General features: G+C 42.7%; 2 protein-coding genes across 2 annotated transcripts; both read left to right on the top strand.

Moving 5' to 3' along the window:
• The first annotated feature begins 1331 nt into the window (after window positions 1–1331).
• On the top strand, window positions 1332–6147 carry LOC134082283 (desmin-like). The gene is made up of 11 exons (XM_062537932.1): window positions 1332–1570; window positions 2769–2925; window positions 3331–3480; window positions 3698–3817; window positions 3900–3995; window positions 4112–4246; window positions 4349–4459; window positions 4583–4693; window positions 4825–4949; window positions 5173–5787; window positions 6057–6147. The coding sequence occupies exons 1-11, from the start codon at window positions 1332–1334 to the stop codon at window positions 6145–6147; spliced, it is 1950 nt and encodes a 649-aa protein (XP_062393916.1).
• A 7672-nt stretch (window positions 6148–13819) lies between these two features.
• Window positions 13820–19149, top strand: prdm13 (PR domain containing 13). The gene is made up of 4 exons (XM_062537644.1): window positions 13820–13960; window positions 15645–15776; window positions 15928–16048; window positions 17545–19149. The coding sequence occupies exons 1-4, from the start codon at window positions 13820–13822 to the stop codon at window positions 19008–19010; spliced, it is 1860 nt and encodes a 619-aa protein (XP_062393628.1). The 3' UTR covers window positions 19011–19149.
• The last annotated feature ends 2361 nt before the right edge of the window (window positions 19150–21510 follow it).

Consider the following 21510-nt stretch of genomic DNA (forward strand, 5'->3'; position numbering starts at 1 on the left):
TGGATCCAGGAGGCGATTATGTTTAAGTTTGGCGGAGGTCTGCGCTCTCGGAGTGCTTTTCTAGTTATACTATAATATATTCAGCTAATCACACTGCATTTCTATTATTCTTCTTACTCTTATAACGTTACTGCTACACTGCATGCATGTATCTGAACATGTTGTTACATACCGGTAGCCATATTTATAGTCTGCTCTTAAGCTTACTGCTAGTACACTGCACATATTTATATTGCATTCATATTGCTGTAAACCACCTTCTGTAAACCAACTGTATACCACTATCTACACTGCACTCTATACCCGGTCCTGTCTATGCATCACCTGTCTACACTTTGTTTGTATCACGTTGAACTGTTCTGCTTTTGTGCACTTCTGGTTAGACACAAATACATTTAGTTGTCTTTGTACTTATGCTCTGCACAATGACAATAAAGTTTAATCTAATCCAATCAAACATAATCTAATCTAATGTATTACCAGATGTTGGATGAATGTAAACACCTGTCTACATCCACAGTTGTATCTGTGAAGTTATTATTACAAACAAACAAAGAAATGAATGGAAATAAACAATTGCCTGTCAGTATACTGACCAACAAAAAAATGACTATTTCTGTGGGTGATTTCTGTACGGCTTTACAAGGGACCTTTGCTACTGACAAGATTGTAAAGTGTTGGGGTAATGATAAACCATCCATTACCAAGACAAGAACACTGCACTTTTCATTCCTATAACCACAGACATAGTCTCGAACGCTTTGTCTTTCCCCAGCTCAAGTGAATGACTTCGATTGGAACATTAAGTTCTCCCCAAATATGTATCGGTTTCTCATGTATATCATAACCCTGAACTATTGACCCCTACCTACAGTATTTATTCTCAATCCTTCTCTGATACACCCTTCACCTCCTGTCCCCATTCTCCCTGACTCCCGCTTGCTCTCTCTGCCCATAGTGAACCCTCCTGGCAGTGACTTTCACACAATCAAATCCTCCCAGTGCCCATCAAGGCTCATCACCTCATTGCTGAAGCTACTATTTAATGGCCCTCGATGCCTGGCGATCTTTCAGCCCATAAATCTCCCGGCGGGCCCCTGGCAGAAGGCTCTGTGGTGGGACGGGTGCTGTGGTGCTGAGGTTCGACATTCCAGAGGCGCTGGCTCATGCTCAGGGCTGGGCCGCCGCTCTGGGTATAAGAAGGGCGCTGAGAGAGCCGAAGAGACAGCACTCAGCAGCCCAGCTCTCCTCAGCCAAAGCAGCCACCTCCAGGAGGAAGAGACACCGAGAGAGAGAGAAAGCTCCAGAGCTCCGGACACACAGCAGCCAAGATGAGTCACAGCCCAGAAAGGATCTCGTCGTACCGCAGACATTTCGAGGAATGCACCACCTCCTCGTCCTCCACCGCGCTCCAGGTGAGGGTGTCCAGCCCCTCTCCTGCCCGCCGGGATGCCCGCCAGCAGCGTGGCGCCAGCTACTCCCGCTCGGCCGCAGCCTCAGCTGCCAACGGCATGGCGATGGGACACAGGGCCGTCTCCTCCTCCCAGTCCCGGAGGCCCCTGATGGCGAGGTGAGCTCCGCTCCGCCCCACCCCGCCCAGAGGGGGAGCGAGCGCAGGGTTTCCTAGGATGAGAGGGGTCATTTAGAGGTCGCAGATCTAAGTCCCCCCGGCATGCATTGTGCGGATACTGCCCCATGGGCATAACACACTGCAGTGTGCAGGGTGCTCTGGGGAAACTGGCAGATAGGTACATTCGCTTGCCCCATTTAGTTGGCCATGATGCTGTTTGACATGCAGGGCTAATGTGGTTTGTTAGGTCAGAGAAACACACACTCTTAAAAAAAAGTTTCTTGGGGTGCTGCTATATAGAGCCATGCAGGCTTTACAGAACCCTCATAAATAGATAGATAGATGGATAGATAGATACTTTATTGATCCCCAAGGGGAAAGGGAACCTTATGGGCTCTTCAAAATGGTTTAAAGAACCATTTAGGGGTGCCATATATGAAGCATGCAATAGAACCATTTTTGGTTCTATATAGCACCGTTTTTCTGCAGGGTTTCATTTTAAAGGCAGAATTTTGAATTAATATTGAAAAACATCTAAATATCTAAAGTAATATCTACATTTCATTGGTCTGAATGCCATTTAACATGTTTTATGTATTTATGGCCTGACTAACCACAGGAGCTGTTCTAGCCTTACTGCAACTAAAACTTCTAAAGAAAATGTTTTGGAAAAAGTATTACATCATAAATTGCTTAGTTGCAAGAGATCACAAATAGTAGTTGTCTAAACTGTATAATCTATCCAAGTCCAAAAGCATTATGCTCTCAAACTTAAAATTAAGTATCATGAATTATCATTGTCGGATTGTAGGATAATTTCTATAGGCTATTTTATGCTTATGAAAGTCAGTCAGTGACTGCATGAACAACTCAAATACCCCTGAATACTCAATGAACTTCCCGTGACAGCCACCACAATATCGCCATACATATTGTAAATGGCATTCATTAGTCTAACAGCATACGTCTCTCACCCTAATAAAGAGCCTATTAGTAGGGTTTTTTTTGTTTTTGTTTTTCTTGTCAACGAACGTGATTCAAATGTGTTCTTTTCCCGTATAATGAAAATGACTGGATAGGCTACCATAGAGAAGTCGACAAGTTCTCAGTGGTTCACACCTGTTAAAATTCGATACATATTGACATACCATGCTCTGGTAATAACGAATTAACTGTCCATGCATGTGTTTAACTGTAGCGGCGCAAGCATGGGCAGCGTCTGTGTTGGCCCCAGCGGAGAAGCGATAGATCTGGAAGCAGCTGCCGCCGAGAATCAGGAATTCCTCAACACTCGCACCGGCGAGCGCAAGGAGATGGTCGTGCTGAACGACAGGCTGGCTGCATACATTGAGAAGGCAAGTGGATCCGCCTTTGCGTTCTTAAACACTACATTCCCCGTTAATGTAGCCTACCCCTTACATACAATTTGTTTATCGAAAGTATGGAATAAGGAATAGCCTAGCCTACTAAACCATAGCGTATAAAAGACCCAAACTCACAAATGTTAAAATTCAGTGACTAATTCATAGCATATTTGATTCTCCTGGAATCGAGTCCCGTTTTCTAGGCCCGTCTTTGACAGAATTTGTCTGATTTGTTCACGCTTGAGTGCGCGGCACAGACTGGCTGCGTCTAAATGCGCCTTCTGGCTGCGAAGACGGAGCAGCGCATTATTTGCACTTCTTTGGGCATCGAGCATATTTGAGCATGTAGCGCTCGCACACAGGGGCCATCATTTATGTGTCCTCCTGTCTCCAAAGGTCCGGTCACTGGAGCAGCAGAATAAGCTGCTGGAGACAGAAATCGAGGCCCTCCAGAACCGGTTCCTGAAACCCACAGGCCTGCGCATGCTGTATGAAGAGCAGCTGAAAGAGCTGAGGAAACTTGCAGAACAAATGAGAAGGGAGCGGGTATGTCTGGTTCAGTTACATAAATGGCATGTTTAAGCCTACGTCCACTCATAAGCATAGGATCTTCACCCATGAATGACAGCCGCGTCAGCCGGTGTTTAATTAAAATCTGTCCACATTCACAAACACCTAATTAGTGACTACATCTATCTCCCCTTTGATACATGTAGCATGTTTCAACTGCAGATGTTCTCATTGTTTTGTTTTCATTCTTAAGGACCTGGCTGTTGCTGCCAAAGATGCCATGGCTGGACAGCTGGAGATGATGAAGGTCAAATATGAGGAGGCTGTGGAGCTGAGAAGGAAGGCCGAACTGGACATTGAGAACTTCCGCCCTGTAAGCCAATCACCTTAAATTTGATTAACACTCTTAATTGGCATATCTCTGGAGTGGCTTACTTTCAACTATATGAATACAGGATGTTGACGCAGCCACCTCCGCCCGCATTGCTTTGGAGAAACAACTTGACAACCTGGAGGTCGAGATTGAGTTCCTGAAGAGAGTTCAAAGTCAGGTATTTTCATCAATTCATTATCGACATTAAATATAGTCACCAACATAGATCTAGCCATGATTTTGCCGTTTGTGAATTAGCCTATATATTGCTTGATATGATGAAAATTCAAACAGGAAATCGAGGACCTCATGAAACAGATCTACGCTGCCCACGCCACCGCCCAAGACGCCTTCGCCCTTCCCGACCTCTCGGCTGCTTTGAAGCAGATTCAGAACGAGTATGACCAAATCGCGGCAAAGAATCTACAGGTAGGCTTCAACATAATAAAAACAAAAGTTCCATAAAACAAGGGCATCAACCATTTACACTATACATAATGTATTGTTTAATGTGTGTTTTGTGTTTTTCAGGAAATGGACACGTGGTATAATTCAAAATTCGACGATTTAAACAACAAATCCACCAAACAAGTGGACAGGATTCGTGGTGCCAGAGAGGCGATGGCAACGGCCAAAAAAGATGTAGGTCTATGCTTTGTTATTGCATTTCAGCAAATCTCAAACTTTTAAAAATATATTAATTAAAAGTAAAACAGACACGGCATAATTTGAATATAGCCTTAAATAGCTCTTCTATAATTCCAGATTCAAGGCAAGGAGCGAGACCTGGGTGGTATGCAGACTAAAAACGATGGTCTTGAAGCACAGGTTCTTGAAGCTCAAGACAGACACAAGAAAGAGCTGGAGGCTCTCCAGGTGAGCCCATATTACAGTTTGAATAGCTCAGATGATCACATGAGTGCAGTTTATTTTGTGCCTACAAAATAAATACTAGTCAGGGAAATTAATAATAACATAAATGGTGATAATAATAATACATATTCTAGGCCAGGATCGAGGCTCTTCAGTTGGAGCTGAAATCCACAAAGGGGAAAATCGCTCAGCTGCTGATGGAGTACCAGGACTTGCTCAATGTGAAGATGAGCCTGGAGATTGAGATCACAACATACAGGCACGTGATGTGCTGCAGTTGGTCTACACTAACACGCATCATATTTCAGCATATTCATATATCTGGAGTTGATTTAGGTTATATTTCACTATAATGAGTAATATCATAGCTCCTTGGTTTCTCTATTTTTCTAATCTTTTCCCCTCCGACTTCTTGACATTTGATTAATCTGTAAACATGTTTGCAATCCATATAATAATGACACTGTGTCTTCCTTGCATAGGAAACTTATTGAGGGTGAGGACATGCGCATCACCAGCATGGTGCAGGGAATGATGAGCATGAGTGCCATCAGTGCTGGGATGAGCGGAGCCGGAGCCATGGGAGCTGGAATGGGGGCTGGAATGGGTGCGGGAATGGGAGCTGGAATGGGAGCTGGAATGGGGGCTGGAATGGGAGCTGGAATGGGGGCCGGAATGGGGGCCGGAATGGGGGCTGGAGCAGGTGCTGGTGCTGGTACTGGTGCCGGTGCCGGTGCTGGAATGGGGGTGGGGTCCAGAGCTGGAGCTGGAGTGGGAGCTGGTGCCGGAATGGCTACTGGATATGGGAATGGCCAGGTAGCCGGAATGGGAGTAGGGTCCGGAGCTGCATCAGGAGCAGGTGCCGGAATGGGAGCAGGAGCACAGATGGGAATGGCGGCCACTGGAACAGCTGCCCAGATGGGAATGGCGGCCACTGGAATGGCTGCTGGAAGTAGTGGAGCTGGCTATGGAAATGGTAGCCATGGAAATGGAAGCCTTGGAAAGGGCCTGGGAAATGGCGCCCATGGCCAGACTATCGCCTCCTACTCTGAGGAGCAGGCAGTGGAGATGACCGAGAGGAAGACCGTCCTCATCAGGTAACCGTAACAAGAGGAATAGGAGCGCCACACCCCAATCACACACTCACTAGGGCCTCCTCTTACACACATGGGGCTGGGTTGCTGTGCAGGCATTGAACCTTAAATCAAACCATGGGTTCAGCTTTAAGAAAACTTCAATGGAAATGTGTATTGAAAATAAACTTTTCTTCTAAGACTGGGTGGGTGTGCAGACAATAATAAGATATTTGTAATCGGTATAAATGTCTCCATTTGTTTTTCTCATTTGTATTCCTGCCCTCTCTCAGAACGGTTAAAACCGAGGACGACACAGTTGAGAGTGACACACAGGAGCGCAGCTACATCATTGAGGGAGCCGCTGACGAAGAAGAGGAATAGAGCGAGAGGGGCGACTGACCGGCCGGCCCTGTCCACTCACCCTTGACCTTACACTGGTGGCCCGGGCTCTAGTCTTTGACCTCTGACCCGGGCACAACACCATGAAGATGTTTTCTGCCTGCCTCTGTGTGTGTCCGTCTCAAGAGGTTTTGTGAAGACATTCTGTGCCCTTACTACTGCTGCCTATATTGCAAAGATTAAATAAACGCTCTCAGCATTCAGCTCTCTTGTCTTGGCGTTCATTTCAGTGGCATGACTGATTAGTTCATCAAGGGTTTTTAAAATGATTTTTATTGGGCCACATCCACAAGCTTCTACTGCTGGTACATGCATATATCTCTCATAATATCACAATTACAATATACATAAATACATACATGCACATTTCCATAATATATAAAATGTCAGTCAAATAGAGAGGCACTGAGGAAACATACATATTTTTATTACATACATCTTATAAATTCCATCTTGCATTGCATCTCTATTTGCATTATTTGATTTTCTCTCTTTCTCTCGCTCTCCCTCTTCATTAGTGAAGGGTTAGATGGAAATGAAGGTTGTGTGGATGACTTATAAAGCAGTGGGAAAACAAAGACAGTGGAACAGAGTATAGAGAAAAAAGAAACTGAGCAGGAAAAGACTGGTAGAGAAGAAGAGAGAGAGCGAGACAGAACGAAAGAGAGAAAGAGAGAGAGAGAGAGAGAGAGAGAGAGAGAGAGAGCGATACCTGAGGCAGAGTCTGTCACCTTGACAGATCCTCCTGAGCCCACGGGGAAAGCCCCATGTCATCACGCCAGCATTCCGGTGCCGCAAAGTGAAGGCGCACAGGCGTTCCACGTCCCCATTCCATCCCCGTCAGCGGCCCGTCTCGCCGCGGCTGATCAGGAGTGATCCGACCGCCCTGGAACATGCCGAACACCCCCAGCACCCGCAGCATGCAGTGCAGAGGGGAGAGAGGTGGAGGAGGAGAGGAGAGGAGAGGAGAGGAGAGGAGAGGTGGAGGAGAGGAGAGGTGGAGGAGAGGAGAGGAGAGGAGAGGAGAGGAGAGGTGGAGGAGAGGAGAGGAGAGGAGAGGAGAGGAGAGGAGAGGAGAGGTGGAGGAGAGGAGAGGAGAGGAGAGGAGAGGGGAGGAGAGGTGGAGGAGAGGAGAGGTGGAGGAGAGGAGAGGAGAGGAGAGGAGAGGAGAGGAGGGAGAGGAGAGGAGGAAGAGGGGAACGTGTTGGAGAGGGCTTTGATGCTGAAGTAACATGCAGTCCTGTAACATTAAAACAGTACGACCTGAGAGAGGTGAACGCATCTGTCGTCAGTGGTGTTCGGGGCAGGAACGTGGCATGGGTGGCAAATAGTCTTCACACTTTCTGTCCAAGTTCTATCTTGAGATCGCAGCGTGCAGAAACAGCACATACTTGCCTGATGCAACACGACCATGACTATGTCATTATGGCCTAAACTCCCCGCCTGGTCACTTGATTTGTAATGTAAACATCAAAGCATGTTTCCACACTAGTATGCAAGGCTGACGTGACACAGGTACAACTGCAAGCAGAAGAGGCTCAATTGATCTCAGATCAGGGCGACGCACATTTGAAGGGAAAGGACGTCAGGGGAGGAGGCATATGAGAATGATTCAGACATGTGGAGAGAGAGTGCCAGAGGTTAGAGAGAGAGGCAGTGAATCTGCTCACGGAGGAATAGACGCCTTTTGACAGGAGTTGTCTCGAATCGCTGCGAGGCTTACAGTCATATGCATGTCCATCTATGGGTATTTTGATGTGTGTGCACAAAGTGCTGTGTGTGTGTGTGTGTGTGTGTGTGTGTGTGTGTGTGTGTGTGTGTGTGTGTGTGTGTGTGTGAGTGTGTATGTGTGTGTGTGTGTGTGTGTGTGTGTACGCGCATGTGTGTGTGTGTGTGTGTGTGTGTGTGTGAGTGTGCGTGCGTGCATGTGTGTGTGTTTAGTCCCTGACCTATGTTGGCAGGGTCTATAAAACATGACAGGCTCTCATGATAGTTTAACATGTTGTGGCTGAAATATGCATCCATAATGATGAAAAGACTTTGTAGTGGGCCAGAAAATTACTGGAGCACATAAGACTGGGCCACCAATGGGATGATACCGATTAAAACAATGCGTGTATGGCATATATACAATAGTTAAGTCCATACATACTGTACACATGTCTGATATCTATCATAACTTCTCAACTAAAAAAAAAGTGGAAACCCAGTAAGCTATTGTCATCCTTCTGAGATCATGGGAAAACATGGGAGATTTGGAAAGGTGCAAGAGAACTGGGATTACAAGAAAAAGAATGCCTTGCTTAGAAAGACTTAATGAAAAAGCCTTCACTGAAATAAATTATTTAAAAATGTGAACTATTTGGGATATGTTAGCTAAACACTTCCATTTATATTCCATTTATATTTGAAATATAACATTTATATTTGAAATATACAAATAAACAATATCATTTTTGTAAAAGTCCATTGTTAAAAAAATATATACATACACATATATAATCAATTTATACATAACCTACAAAGTATGTGAGCGATTCTGTTATTAGTTTCATCTGATGCAGATAGCCTAAGCGTGCGTGACATAAGAAAAGGTTTCCAAGAAAACATTTTAATAATAATAATAACAATAATAAGAAGAATATAAATAAGAATATTATTATTATTAGGCCTATTATTATGAATACTACTAATAATAATAATAATAACAATATGCGTAAACAATAACCTTTATTTGATTTATGTCATTTTTTATTCAATTACAAAGGAATTAACCTACTTCAATAAACAGCTACTGCGGACAATTGACCTTCTGCGGGCAAAGGCTAAAATAAATTCTATCCGGAATTGCTATGGCTTTGCATCTCATCCCATTTTGAGTGATATTACTTTAATATGACCATTACAGCAAATGACACAGGAGGCGCAGAGCAAGTTCATCAATAGCTGCACTGGCCTTTGTCTCCAGGTCATCATTTCCACAAGCTCATCCCACCCGATATTCGTGCTCAATTAGCCAGCTCAAGACCATCCTGTTTCTTAGCAGCGAGAGGACGCACCGGAGATTATCAAAACCCAGAACTGTCAATCCGGGACTCTAATGAGGAGCAGCAAGGTCGTCTCTCAGCACTGATTGGCAATTTCATATCATTAGTTTGCATGTAGCCAGTCACTTAATGTGCTTTCGACCCTTACTTCACCAACCTCTGTCGAGAAGGACGTTAGCCAATACATTCGTAAAGCGCATTATCGATATAATTAACAGGCATTAGGGTAAACCTTTCCGCGCCGTCTCCTTTCAGGACCTTTACAGGATCCTGTCAAGCAATATTTGGGGTTTTCGTGTTGTTCTTGCTGCTTATCTCCCCCCCGCCCCTCCCCAGGATTTAAATAGAAACACTTAATTGTGTCTTTTGTAAAAGTATTTTGTCTTTTATAACTGGTGAGATATTTCAGAAATAAGTGAATAGCCTAGGCTCCAGGGGGAGAGCAGACCTCTTATACACAGAAGGGATGAGGCCTGTTTATAGTCATAAGAAAATTTCATTTGCCAGTTCTGTCCTGAATTTGCGCTCAGGTAGAGCTACTCAAGGTCAGGTGGTCTAACAGAAGTGCATCTCATTGTCCTGCTCTTCAGTCATTTCACTTTCATTTAGCTTTGTTGATAATGACAAAGGTCAAACTGAACACATCATTTTTTTAAATTGATTTAGCATTTTTTTCTTGACTATCAATTGATTTAGCTCTGTTTTTTACCATTCCACCACACATTAGCACATATTCATAACAGATTTTTCTAAAAAAATAGTTTGGTTTCTACTCTAATGTCAGGTACAAAATCATAAGATGGAGCAGACACCAAGAATATGTTTAATTTAGAAGCAACAGATATAAACTAAACAAGAAACATTAAAATATGCTCTTAAGCTTTTCAACAAATGTAGGCCTATACCCTATATGGCTAGTGACAGTAAACCGTTCGTCAACGTTGATTGTTCAAGGACCCTTTTTGGTAGAGAAATAAAAAGTACAAATGGAATAATAATGATCTGTCTGCCCCCTCCTTTAGAACCTGTCAGAAAAAAAGAGAAAAAAGAAACTCGCAGTGCTTTTCCCATCGTTCAGAAGAAACATCTAAAGAGCCAGTTGGACAGCTAAGAAAACTTGAGAATTTCTGTCAGTCTCTGCATATATGGTTTAAGTGCCTTAAAAACAATTAGGCCCGGCTGACACACATCGCTATTCATTCCGATACCCCTCTGAATACATTTGCCTAGAAATGAACTTCACAAATAGAGCTTGCGCTAAACGCGTTGGACAGCAGAGAGAATCGCCTAGACTGAGAGCTCATTATGAAGCGCTGGAGTGAAAAAAGGTATGAATTTATAAGGTACACCGAAACATTTCAATTCAGCCGAGTTTTACACCCTATTATGCGTGCCTTTTCAGTCGAGACAAGTGGGGTTTAAGTTAGGGAAATTCAGTTCAAAAGGCAGCGTTAACTTTGTTCGGGCTTTGAATAGTGAGACGAAGTGGCTCTTTTCTTGCGAGGACATTTAAAAATGAGAGCACGCATGACCAGCGTCGAATCAGTTGCCACTTATTTGGCCACTTTCTAATGCGATTTTGAATATTAGTCTGGGTTAAAATCCCGATCGTGTCATCTGCTGCAACTCCCATACAAGCATAATTACTATACAAATGCATCCGTAATGTCCCACCCGCATCCCCTATCTGCTGCGCAGCTGGTCGGGCTTTTTCAGAAGCTTGCACTTTCCCGCAGACAGCCAAGGTAAAGCGCATTAGGGTGCAAACCACACACACTCACACACAATGGCATTTGAATGAAACATATGGTTATGACTTTCAATCCGATTGAGAATAAAGACAATGATTTGGAATCAAAAGTAAATTCTTTGACTAGTAATATTTTCTTGGGTGAGCCATTGGGTGGGGGGTGGGGGGGGGCTTGGAGGGCATGAAAGTATCTATTAGTAACTATAGACTGTCTAGCTCATATTCTGGTGAAAACAAAGTCTATTAAACATCTAAATCAAAAAGAGAAAAAAAAAGAAAAAGAAAAGGCAAATTATAAAACATAATAAAATAACTCATTTATGCATCATGCTCACTGTAGGCTATACTTATATAAAACACGTATACAATCTGAGCTAAAAGCTGAGAAAAGGAACAGTAGCCTACATTGTGAGTCGAACAAAGATTTGGAAGAGCTTTTGCAGAAGGTTTATGGTTCGCGTAAAAAATGTGTTTTCCTGGGAGCTCTGGGATCCTTCACAGGCATTGTGGGGGCCACAGATACATCTTCGTGAAGTGAGGGAACCCTTGGTACTGCGAGGCCGTTTGGAGGCATGAAAGGAGTCCCTGGTGGGACATTGCTCGACGCAACAGCTACGCTTTACAGACTTGTTGTTCCTCTACATTCATGGCTCATTATAGGGCAACCTGTTAAATCAAAACCCCGCATTAAGCTGTAAAAGCTAAGCCACAGTGAGAGTGAAATGCCCCCAGCCACTTTTTCTCTCAGCTCCAGAAACATCCTTCACCGGACCTATTCTCAGTTGGGGAGACTGAGAAGTCCATAAAAAAGTGTACTGGAATGCTCTGATAGAGTCCACAATATTGTTCTCCTATAAAGCTTCGACCATGTAATTAATGTTTCTCTTTTAAAAAGGGAGAGGACAATGCCACCGTTCAAGCTATTTAATTTCATTTAATTTTCCATCTCATTTGCTTCGAACACTGCTTTCACTTTCAACAGCGAGGCTTTGACCGTTCACCGTGCTTCACTGAGCTCATTGCTCCGTCTCACCCTCGCTTTTCCCAACAGCTCTAAGAAAACAGGGAAGAAAATGTCCCGTTCCCCTTTTTCGGGCAATTTATTTCACTTGGAGAACTTCAACTTTTGAGCAACAAGACAAGAATAAGAATCGCGCTGGCTGGTGTAAGCGTCGCAGAGGCAGGGCCCGCTATTCTGAAGTGGATGGGAACCAGTCACAAATGGCAACATTAATAAATAACCTTCCGCACAGCCGGCCTCTGCATGCGCCTATTGATAAAATGGCTCGCGTGTCGTTCACGCTCTTTGACTCGTTAAGAGGCGCGAAGAGAGGGTTGAAGGGATGAAACAGTGGGGTACCTTTTGCGTAAAGAGAGATCCCACCTCTGCATCTCCAATTACAGACTGTCATCGCGAAGTCGTCGGGGGCACAGGCAAGACATGTTCATAGCATGGATTTATCGCCCACCGCTTCTTGTTGCGCTCTCCGGCTTCTATGTGGAAGCTTTCAGTCTTGAGATCAAAGAGGTCAAACCAAGTTTTAAAATCTTACAGCCATAAAGCGACAGGAGGACGTTTTTACCCTGGTGTTCAATAGATGTGGCCCTTAAAAAAAATCTAAGACCAGAATGAGATGCTTTCAGTTAAGCAGGGCCAGTTCTTCCCATGAAGGACTGTATTTAAACACACAAAAAGAAAAATAAAAAAGAAAGAAAAATAAAAAAATAGGTCAGTGTTTAAATATTAGGTAGTTAGTGGGTGAGTAAAACACTATTGTGGAAACACCTAAACGAATCTTAAAATATATACGTATATACGAAATAAGTCCATATTTCACTTTTAACGAAATGTGTTGAATATCCAAATTTTAACCTAATGCCATCATAGATAATAGATAGATTGATAAATAAATACATAAATAAATCATATTTCCTATGTAGCCTACCTTGGACATTATCAAAACTCGACACAGATTTGGATGAGTATAATATTGCCACTGAGCAAAACTTGACAGACCTCCTGATAAGGAGAAACCACAAGTGTGAAATGATAAGATGGTGGTTGTTTTGAAAGCTGTTGCTGTTTCTCTGGTGTTTCTCCCGTTGAGTACCTGCCCAAACCCAGCCCGGCACACGCCGGGAGTCAATAGAAGTTAACAAGTCTACCAAACATTCCTGCCTCTTTTGTGCAAGGAGGGAGACACAATGAAGCCAAGAGAGAGAATAAAGAGCTTTGAAGTATATTAAACTTAAAAGGATGCAGCCAAGTAGATTTAAAGTAGTCACTTATTTCCAAAACCCGGGTTCTAAAGGAACAATGAAAGGGGGCTGAATTTATGGAGAAATTATACAGTGGATTTGTCACTTAAAATATCGGAACTGCCTGACGGACAAAGCCACATGCTGAGGATTAATGGCCGGCCCAGACCTTTGATTCCGCGCTCTCTTTTCTCTGCCCTTGACAAATTGGATTTTGGGGATGGGAAGGTCGCCTGGCCCATTGTCTCTCGGCCGTTTGGAGCTCTTCATTATGCGCGAGGGTGAGGGAAAGTCTCCATGTGACCATCTCGCGCGGAGTTTCCACACAGCTGCTGAGAGAGCGCGACTCTCTCACCCACCACCACCGCCGCCGCCGATGCTGCCGCGCGCGCACTGCTCGCCCTTGCGCGTTAATGTGCTGTGCCACGGGGGGCACCTTTCTCTGCTCCATTAGAAAAGCCGGATCAGATGCGCCAGCGCGTCACTTCGCAGGCGGAGATTAGCCTGGCCTCATCTCCCTGGTCTTGACTGTTCGTCTCAATCAGTCCTCCCTTGCTTGGTCTCCCTGGTTCTGATCCGACTGCACGCAGAGCCAGCAATGCAAGCGAACAGGACACCCGCAATTAGCGTGTTTGCTGACTGCACCATTCCGGCCGGCATCAGGATAGGACCGGTGCCGGGTATTTTCAAGCTAGGGAAGTACGTGTCGGACCGCAAAGAAGTTGGACTCAAGAAAAAGGTAGGCATATTTTACATGATTTTCAGGTGGAGAATATGGACACTTTTTTTGCAACATCATGCATACGACACATGCATATAGCCTTCTCACGTGTTTAGTCCAGTGCAAACAAGAATGCAAGCATGTAAACTATTTTCAATAACTTCAATTGCAGAAGTGTTCAGCATGTGCATTCTGCAACGAGTAGCAGAAGACCTACCATCATTATTCTTTAACAACTTAGTTCTGTATTTTTACAGCATTAGAAATATTTTCGACTTCTCCCCCAATATCCGTTTGTTTTTCAGCTTCCTTTCACTGCATCTTTATTATAATTCATTATTGTTTATTATTTTTGCTTAACATATGTTTAATACTACTACTACTAAATAACATCATCATCATAATAATAATGATAATAATACTACTACTAATAATAATAATATAAACAACAGCAATAACAACATTAAAAGTAATACTGATACTGATAATGATAACTATAATCCTAGACTTACATGACATTTAGAATTATATATATATAAAAAAATCAATAACTCCTATTGCTTAAAATCTTGGACAGGTAGCCTAAAAATAAGGGGCAACTTTCTAAAAATCCTGCTGCCTACTTGTCATAAGTAATCTTGCATTTGGGTATTAATTGGTTGGCGCTGTCGTGTTGGGAATAATTGAGCAACATTAACAGGACAACTTGTCAGTCTGTGCTTCTACTTAACCGGCCTAATGGGATAAGCTGAGCTGTGGAGGAAGATTTCATGCCCCCGGTCCATCACATTTCACAGGCTCTTGGCTCCAGCCTACCACTTCAATTTAATGTAATGCGGCCACAGAAAGATGCCTCAGAAAGATAATAGCCTCCAGCAATAATAATAATAAAACAAAACGCCAATTAAAAATAAAAAACAACACATGAAACATGAAATGTATTAGAAAAATCGCAAAATTAGAATAGCTTGAGTAAAGCCAATTTGATTTGCACAGCCTACACATTTCTGTGCTATTTTAAGTCCTGAATTCGGCCTTTATGGTATCAGGCTAGGCTATTTATTGTTAGACTATAATACATTTTCTTTTTGGAGAAAAACCTCATACAATCTGATCGAATTTTGATTTTCCCCCTTTTCCTCCCTTTAATGTCTAAAGTTGTACGTTTTTCGTGGTTTGATAAATCATATAAATAGGCTCATGCTTTTTCTGCTGTCTGCTCGTGTGATTGATGCAGCTAAATGTAGCGCCCCAGGCCCCGCGCGATCATCAGGTGCAATCTCCGTGTCAAACGTCACGCTTTAATCTTTAATTTGCTTGAACAGTTTAGAAACGCTTTGACACTCCTCAAATTCGTTTCTCATATCAACTCAATTATATGGCACTTCGCCTTGGAAATGATCACCACTGTTTAATAGACCGAAAAAACACGCATTAACCACGCCTTTGTTACAGACACCTCTATGTGGTTTTAATGAACAACTGGGGACTTCCGATAAATAATAAACGCCAAAAACTTTGCGGGAAATTGTAGCGTTGGATGAACAGCAACATACAAAACAGAAAAAAAGAAAACACACGAGCCTTGATTAATCAAAAATAAATGTTTATTTAAGGACTTGAATTGATTTATTTTTGTATTATTTTATTTGTTAGGCCATAATTTATGGTTGAACTAATTTTGCCGTTTTAATATTTGCAGATTCGCTTGGTGAGAGGAGATTTTGTGGATGAATCGGGCAGCCCTCTGCCGGACTGGGTCGGGCTCATCCGTGCAGCTAGAAACAGCCAGGAGCAAAATCTTGAGGCCATTTCAGAATTACCTGGAGGACAGGTAGGCAATGCCATATGACGCATAAACAGAATTTTGTTTTATTTCATTGAAGGGCGACTGTAGGCCTGCCACTATAAATACTCATTATCTTTCTTCCTTCCTTCTCCTCATCCTTTCATTCTTTCTTCCTTTCTTTCTCGTTCCACAAAAGGTTTTCTATCGAGTGCTGAGGGAGATCCAGACAGGAGAAGAATTAAGCGTATGGTACTCAAACACACTTGCGCAGTGGTTTGATATTCCCACGACCGCGACTCCAACACACGACGAGAAAGGTAAATCCATTAAACTGCTCCTATTAAGTCTTTGTATCTGGCAACACGCCAGATTAATGCGCATAGAAGTCTGCAGAATTATATATATATATATATATATATATATATATATATAAAATAAATTACATATATAGCCTATATTAATTATTTAATCTGTATGTAGGCTATACCTTTTTTCTTATTTATTTGCATTTATTAAAAATATTATTGAAGCCTACAGCCTTTATGAAAAAAAAAAAAAAAAGATTAGATTGGTTTGCTCTGGGACAGGTTCCAAAGCCGGGCACACAGCCTATATCGATGTTGAAAACAATTGCATGAATTAACTTGGGTCAGTTTATGAGTGCTTGTGGGGATTTCATCAAAGCAAAGAATATATATCATCAAATTGGTCACACGATGGTACTGAATGGCTGGCATTTTTCGATGCAAAAATGCCACACACTAAAGATTCATTATCCATTATATTATTTTTATGATTGCGCCATTTTTAAATTAATGCTGCAACTAATTATAAACAAATCTACCAAAAAAACAATAGTGGGACACCAAAGAGTAGTCTAAAAAATGAGAAGACTATATGATGTCCAACACTTAATTACTTGGATGTAGGGCACCAATATGCGACACCAGCAACAAAATCCCATCTAAATCCGATTATAAGTATGATTGTTATTCGTAATCAAGAAAAAGAGACCCAGTAATTGTTTATGTTAATTGAATATTGTGGCAGTTAGGCTGAAAGCGCTGGGCACCAAGGCCTGGAGAAGCAATAGGTTCTGGCGCAAGCTACTTGTGTTTGTTTTGCGCTGCACTCCATCTAATGGACAGCCCTGTCCATATGAATTTTAAACTAGACAACAATTATTACCTCACCATAATGTCCATTGTAACCAGTGATAGTGAATCGGGGAGAGGGGGGGAGAGGTTAACAAATGTCACCCCGTCATTAATATTCATGCATTTGGGAGCAAATACATTTCCGAATAAGGTGCTCTACGGTAAATTAGCTGGCTACATAAGCTTTTGTTGTCTAATGAATACTAACTTTCATGTGGGATGTATATTGCCCTGATTTGCGACGCAGGCCCCTGTGTGCGCCGCTCTCAGACCAATACACCGCGCACTCCTTGACATACGCTGCTCTTTTCTCGAGCGTCAACAGATGGGCCGGCCTCATTGTCTTTCCCGACTTGCGATTTCAAGCCACAGCTGCTGTCACTTCCACGGGAAAGCGCACAGAGAAAGTCCCTATTCATTTTACTGCTTTGAGGGCGCCAGATTGCGCCGGCGTTTGCTCTGTCGGCGGCTGTAATAAACAGCTAAGAGAGGGATTACAAAATCATTACATCAATATAATTGACCCTCTGATTGTTCAACCGGTGTCATGCCAGCGTAAAATGAAGTGGGTTAACCCTAACTGTCACTTCATTAAATGTGTCAAGAGTAACTCAAAGACCAATGATATTTAACTGTATTTTCTATTTTGTTTTCAGGGGAGGAGCGTTTTATCTGTTGGTACTGTTGGAGAATCTTCAAATATCCGAACACGCTCAAAGGCCACGTTCATTTCCATTGCGCTCTGAGCAACGGCAGAGGATTTGTAAACAACGAACAAGCAAGGGGATCTGAAAACCTTAGCAGGTCACCCAAATCAGGAGACATCCCCAACACCTCATCCTCGCCCAGGAACGGTCACAACACCTCCATCTCTGACTCCATCAAGCGAAACATGCCGTCCTCTCCTTTCCTCAACAAGGCGGGGATATCAAAGAAGTCCACATCTGAGGAACAGGACAGGGCTCTCGATATGAGTGTCACCTCGGCCAGAAACCACGGCCATCTCCTTGGCCTGAGCGGAACCTCTGCGGTACTGAGCAACATGGGTTTCCACCCTGGAGTACGCTCAGCATTTAAACCTATGGGACTGTCTAAAATCACTCCAACGGAGGTGCCCAGAGAGGAGTCCACCGGGAAACCAAACGGCATTGGGTTCAATAAGCTTTTGGGGGGAATGAAGTCGACGCGGTCGCTGAACGAACCGGTATCTGGAGCTCACCCCTCCAAGTGCGTCCACCCCATTGACTCCACATCCCCTGTGGTGCCCTGTGCCAACATCCGGGGCTTTCCGTTGCTGCCGCACTTTGAGGAGACCTCCGCTTTCAAACACGTGGAGGGGCGCATGCACTCGGGGCTTTCGCCCTCTCGTTACACTCAGATCTCCTCTGGGTTTCATTTTGAACGTTTTTCCTTGCCGCAGTTTGAAGGGGTGAAACCTTATAATGCAGACTGTAACATCCCACTGATGCCATTCACTGTGTACAATGGCGAGTTACTGTATAGCTCACCGTATTACCCATTTAAGTTTCACTTTAGCAATCTCCTCAAGTACCCGGAGTCAGTTTCCTACTTTGGTGCCCCTGGACTGAACCCCGACTTGAGTTCAATTACTAATATTGACAGGGAAATAGCCATGCATACACAACAGCTTTCTGAGATAGCTGTGGAGAAGAACCGGGCAAGGCTCGAGTCCATGCCCGCAGCCAACGCCGGTACCGGGAAACCCAAAAAGGGACACCTGTGTCTATACTGCGGTAAACTGTACTCACGGAAATACGGCCTGAAAATCCACATGAGGACTCACACGGGTTACAAACCGTTGAAGTGCAAAGTGTGCTTCCGACCTTTCGGTGACCCCAGCAATTTGAACAAACACATCCGACTGCACGCAGAGGGGAACACGCCATACAGGTGCGAATTCTGCGGGAAGGTATTGGTGCGCAGGAGGGACTTGGAGAGACACGTCAAATCAAGGCATCCAGGACAAACCATCAAAAAAGCCGATGATAAGATAGATGACATGTACGAAGATCCGGAGCAAAAGAGCGACAATGACAGTGATGTTGATGTTTGCTTCACGGACGATCAAAGCGACCAAGAATCCAGCAAAAATAATGATTGACACTCTGCGCTCGCTACCTGTCAGACATGTTACGTGGCGTTTTGTACATGTACAGATTGCTGTAAATATAATTTATGAGACTGAGATCCAAAAATTGCAGTGACCATTTTCTTTTTCTTAATATGAGCCAAATGTTGTTGTCCATCATTGCAGATTTTGATTAGGCCTAATAATGGCACACGTTAAATTTGCTCAAATGAACGCTTTAAAATCTTTCAACTGACGGAATCATCTACTGTCCTATGCCCTAATTGGAACTGCACTTTAAGCGAGCAAGACATTCGGCAGAAACCTGTTGAGTTATCAGAGTAGCCTAGGCCTAGCCTACTCCCTCATTCATAGAAAAAGCGAAATATTGGAAAAGCCTGTTTTGCTTCCAATAGTCTACTTAGTGAGTCTATGGCAAACTGTCGCGTTTTTAAACCTATTTTTCAAGGTTCTGAGCCACATTTGGTCCAAATTGCACTTTGCGTCTCAAGGGCAGATACATAATTTAACATCATAGTCTATAGCCAGTGTGCTGCGGGATATATTTTTTACAGATGGTTGATGTTAAAATAGTATTGGTTATGAAATGTTTTTAAAAGATTAGATGTAAAAATGTATATAGTAAGTTTATTGACTGTTATTTGGAACTATGTGGTTTATGTTTATAATGAATATTGTATATGAACATTTCTTCTTGTTTATCCCATTGTCGCTTTTTAAATAAAATTTAAGATAAGATAAGATACGATTGTTTTGCTCTTTAGTTTACCAGGATAACGTCAGTATTTCTGGTCATTGTTGCATTGATTTGGCTCAATCAGATAAATGATCACAATACAAGTGTTCATGAACATTTAAATCTTAGCAGGAGATCCCCAAACCTGCGTCGTGTTGATATGTACAGTAGCCTATATGCATGAATATAGCTGTTCAAGAGTATAATTCCTAAAACTTTGAAAATTAGGAAAATTAGACTCTGATGAGATGTCGTCTAAGCGAAATACATTGGACATTTGGGATGTCTGGGGATCTTTGAAGGTTGAGGGGTCGCACATAAATGAAAAAAAAATCCCGTTTTAGAATTGACGGATTGTTATTATTAATAAGAAATCTTATCATTACTATTATTATTATTATTATTATTATTATTGTTTGGCTTGGAACTGAACCATATCCTAAGGATGGCAGAGGGTTTGGCAAAGGCCAATTGTCACAGGAACCAGGTCTACCAAAGTAACTGAACATTTATTGAAAATTAGATTATGCATTTTATTCATTACATCTGTTGCGGTATTGTGCAGAAGTGACATTGTTATATGAACACAGACTGCAGCACTGTCTTTAGAACCAGTTCGATATCTAATGTAGCATGTATCACATGTTCAAATATGAAGAGCAGGCATAGAAAATCACATTGTCACTTATTCTCACAAACCACATACATCCTCCCCAAGCCATATGAACACACTTAGCCTACAACTCCTTAAAATACAGTATGTGGAATTGTTATACTGAACTCACACAAATCACTTTTAACTCCTCTTCTCTCTTATTCAACTATTTCAATATTTTTTCTTTATGCTAGTAGAGGAAACCTCTGCGCAGGAAAGTGGAGCAGCTGAATGCACTCCACGTTTGACAACAATATCTCTATGTAGGCTATGTCACAAATAAAATCCTTAAATCCATCAAAATGTCTCTGCCTCAGAGACATTTCTTGTTTCAGTTAGAAGAGAGGCACCAGTCATATTAAATAATTAATTTCACATCCCCTGAGATTATAGTATTTTATATATAGATATGCCATTCACTGCCATTCAACATCAACGTCAATCACCTGTAATATGATTTTGGATGAGAATGAAATCTGTTGACAAGAAACCCAGTGTACCTGAGAGAGGCCTTTGGATGCCTACTGCAGTGGTCATGGGGAGTGCGGAGTGCTCTCTGAAGTCGCTGTGGTACCTGTAAGAGACACTACAATGTGAGGCAATGCTCGAGCGAAGATGACAGGGGGAAAGACCATGCAAGGCACCTTGCAGATGCAGGAAATGGAATGATAGCTAGATGTCCAATAGTCTTGGTCAATAGAAATACATGTCTTTTCAAATATGGAAGTAAAAGATGTGTGCATTAAAGTGCCTGGAATACTTCACTTTCAATTTCCTATTAAAAGGACTAAGGCCACTAGTGGGGCTTCTTCTATGATGTCTTGTATTATACGTACAGTTTGTGTGCTGTGCTCTTGTACTGTATGTGTGTAATATATCGTCTGGTGCCAAATGCTATATCATACATACAGTATACGTGTAATATAAGACCAAGCCCCACTCTCTAGTTGGTTGTAGCCTTGGTTACATTTTTCCATCCAAGCGGCACTCACACTTGAGGTTTGCACACAGGAAAAGTTAACTTTTTAAAAATTGTTGAAAAACAACAAGCAAAAAAATAATAAAAATACAAGAATGAAGACAAGGCCTCCAAGGCTGATTCAGCATGGAAATAATCTTAA

Source organism: Sardina pilchardus, chromosome 6, assembly GCF_963854185.1.
Source record: "Sardina pilchardus chromosome 6, fSarPil1.1, whole genome shotgun sequence".
Taxonomy (NCBI): domain Eukaryota; kingdom Metazoa; phylum Chordata; class Actinopteri; order Clupeiformes; family Clupeidae; genus Sardina; species Sardina pilchardus.

Bases quoted from the DNA above. Each gene is read 5' to 3' on its own strand.
- prdm13 (XM_062537644.1), top strand. From the start codon at position 13,820: ATGCAAGCGAACAGGACACCCGCAATTAGCGTGTTTGCTGACTGCACC. The intron at 13,961-15,644 runs GTAGGCATATTT...TAATATTTGCAG, and splicing joins AAGTTGGACTCAAGAAAAAG to ATTCGCTTGGTGAGAGGAGA. The intron at 15,777-15,927 runs GTAGGCAATGCC...GTTCCACAAAAG, and splicing joins CAGAATTACCTGGAGGACAG to GTTTTCTATCGAGTGCTGAG.
- LOC134082283 (XM_062537932.1), top strand. From the start codon at position 1,332: ATGAGTCACAGCCCAGAAAGGATCTCGTCGTACCGCAGACATTTCGAG. The intron at 3,481-3,697 runs GTATGTCTGGTT...TTCATTCTTAAG, and splicing joins AACAAATGAGAAGGGAGCGG to GACCTGGCTGTTGCTGCCAA. The intron at 4,460-4,582 runs GTAGGTCTATGC...CTATAATTCCAG, and splicing joins TGGCAACGGCCAAAAAAGAT to ATTCAAGGCAAGGAGCGAGA.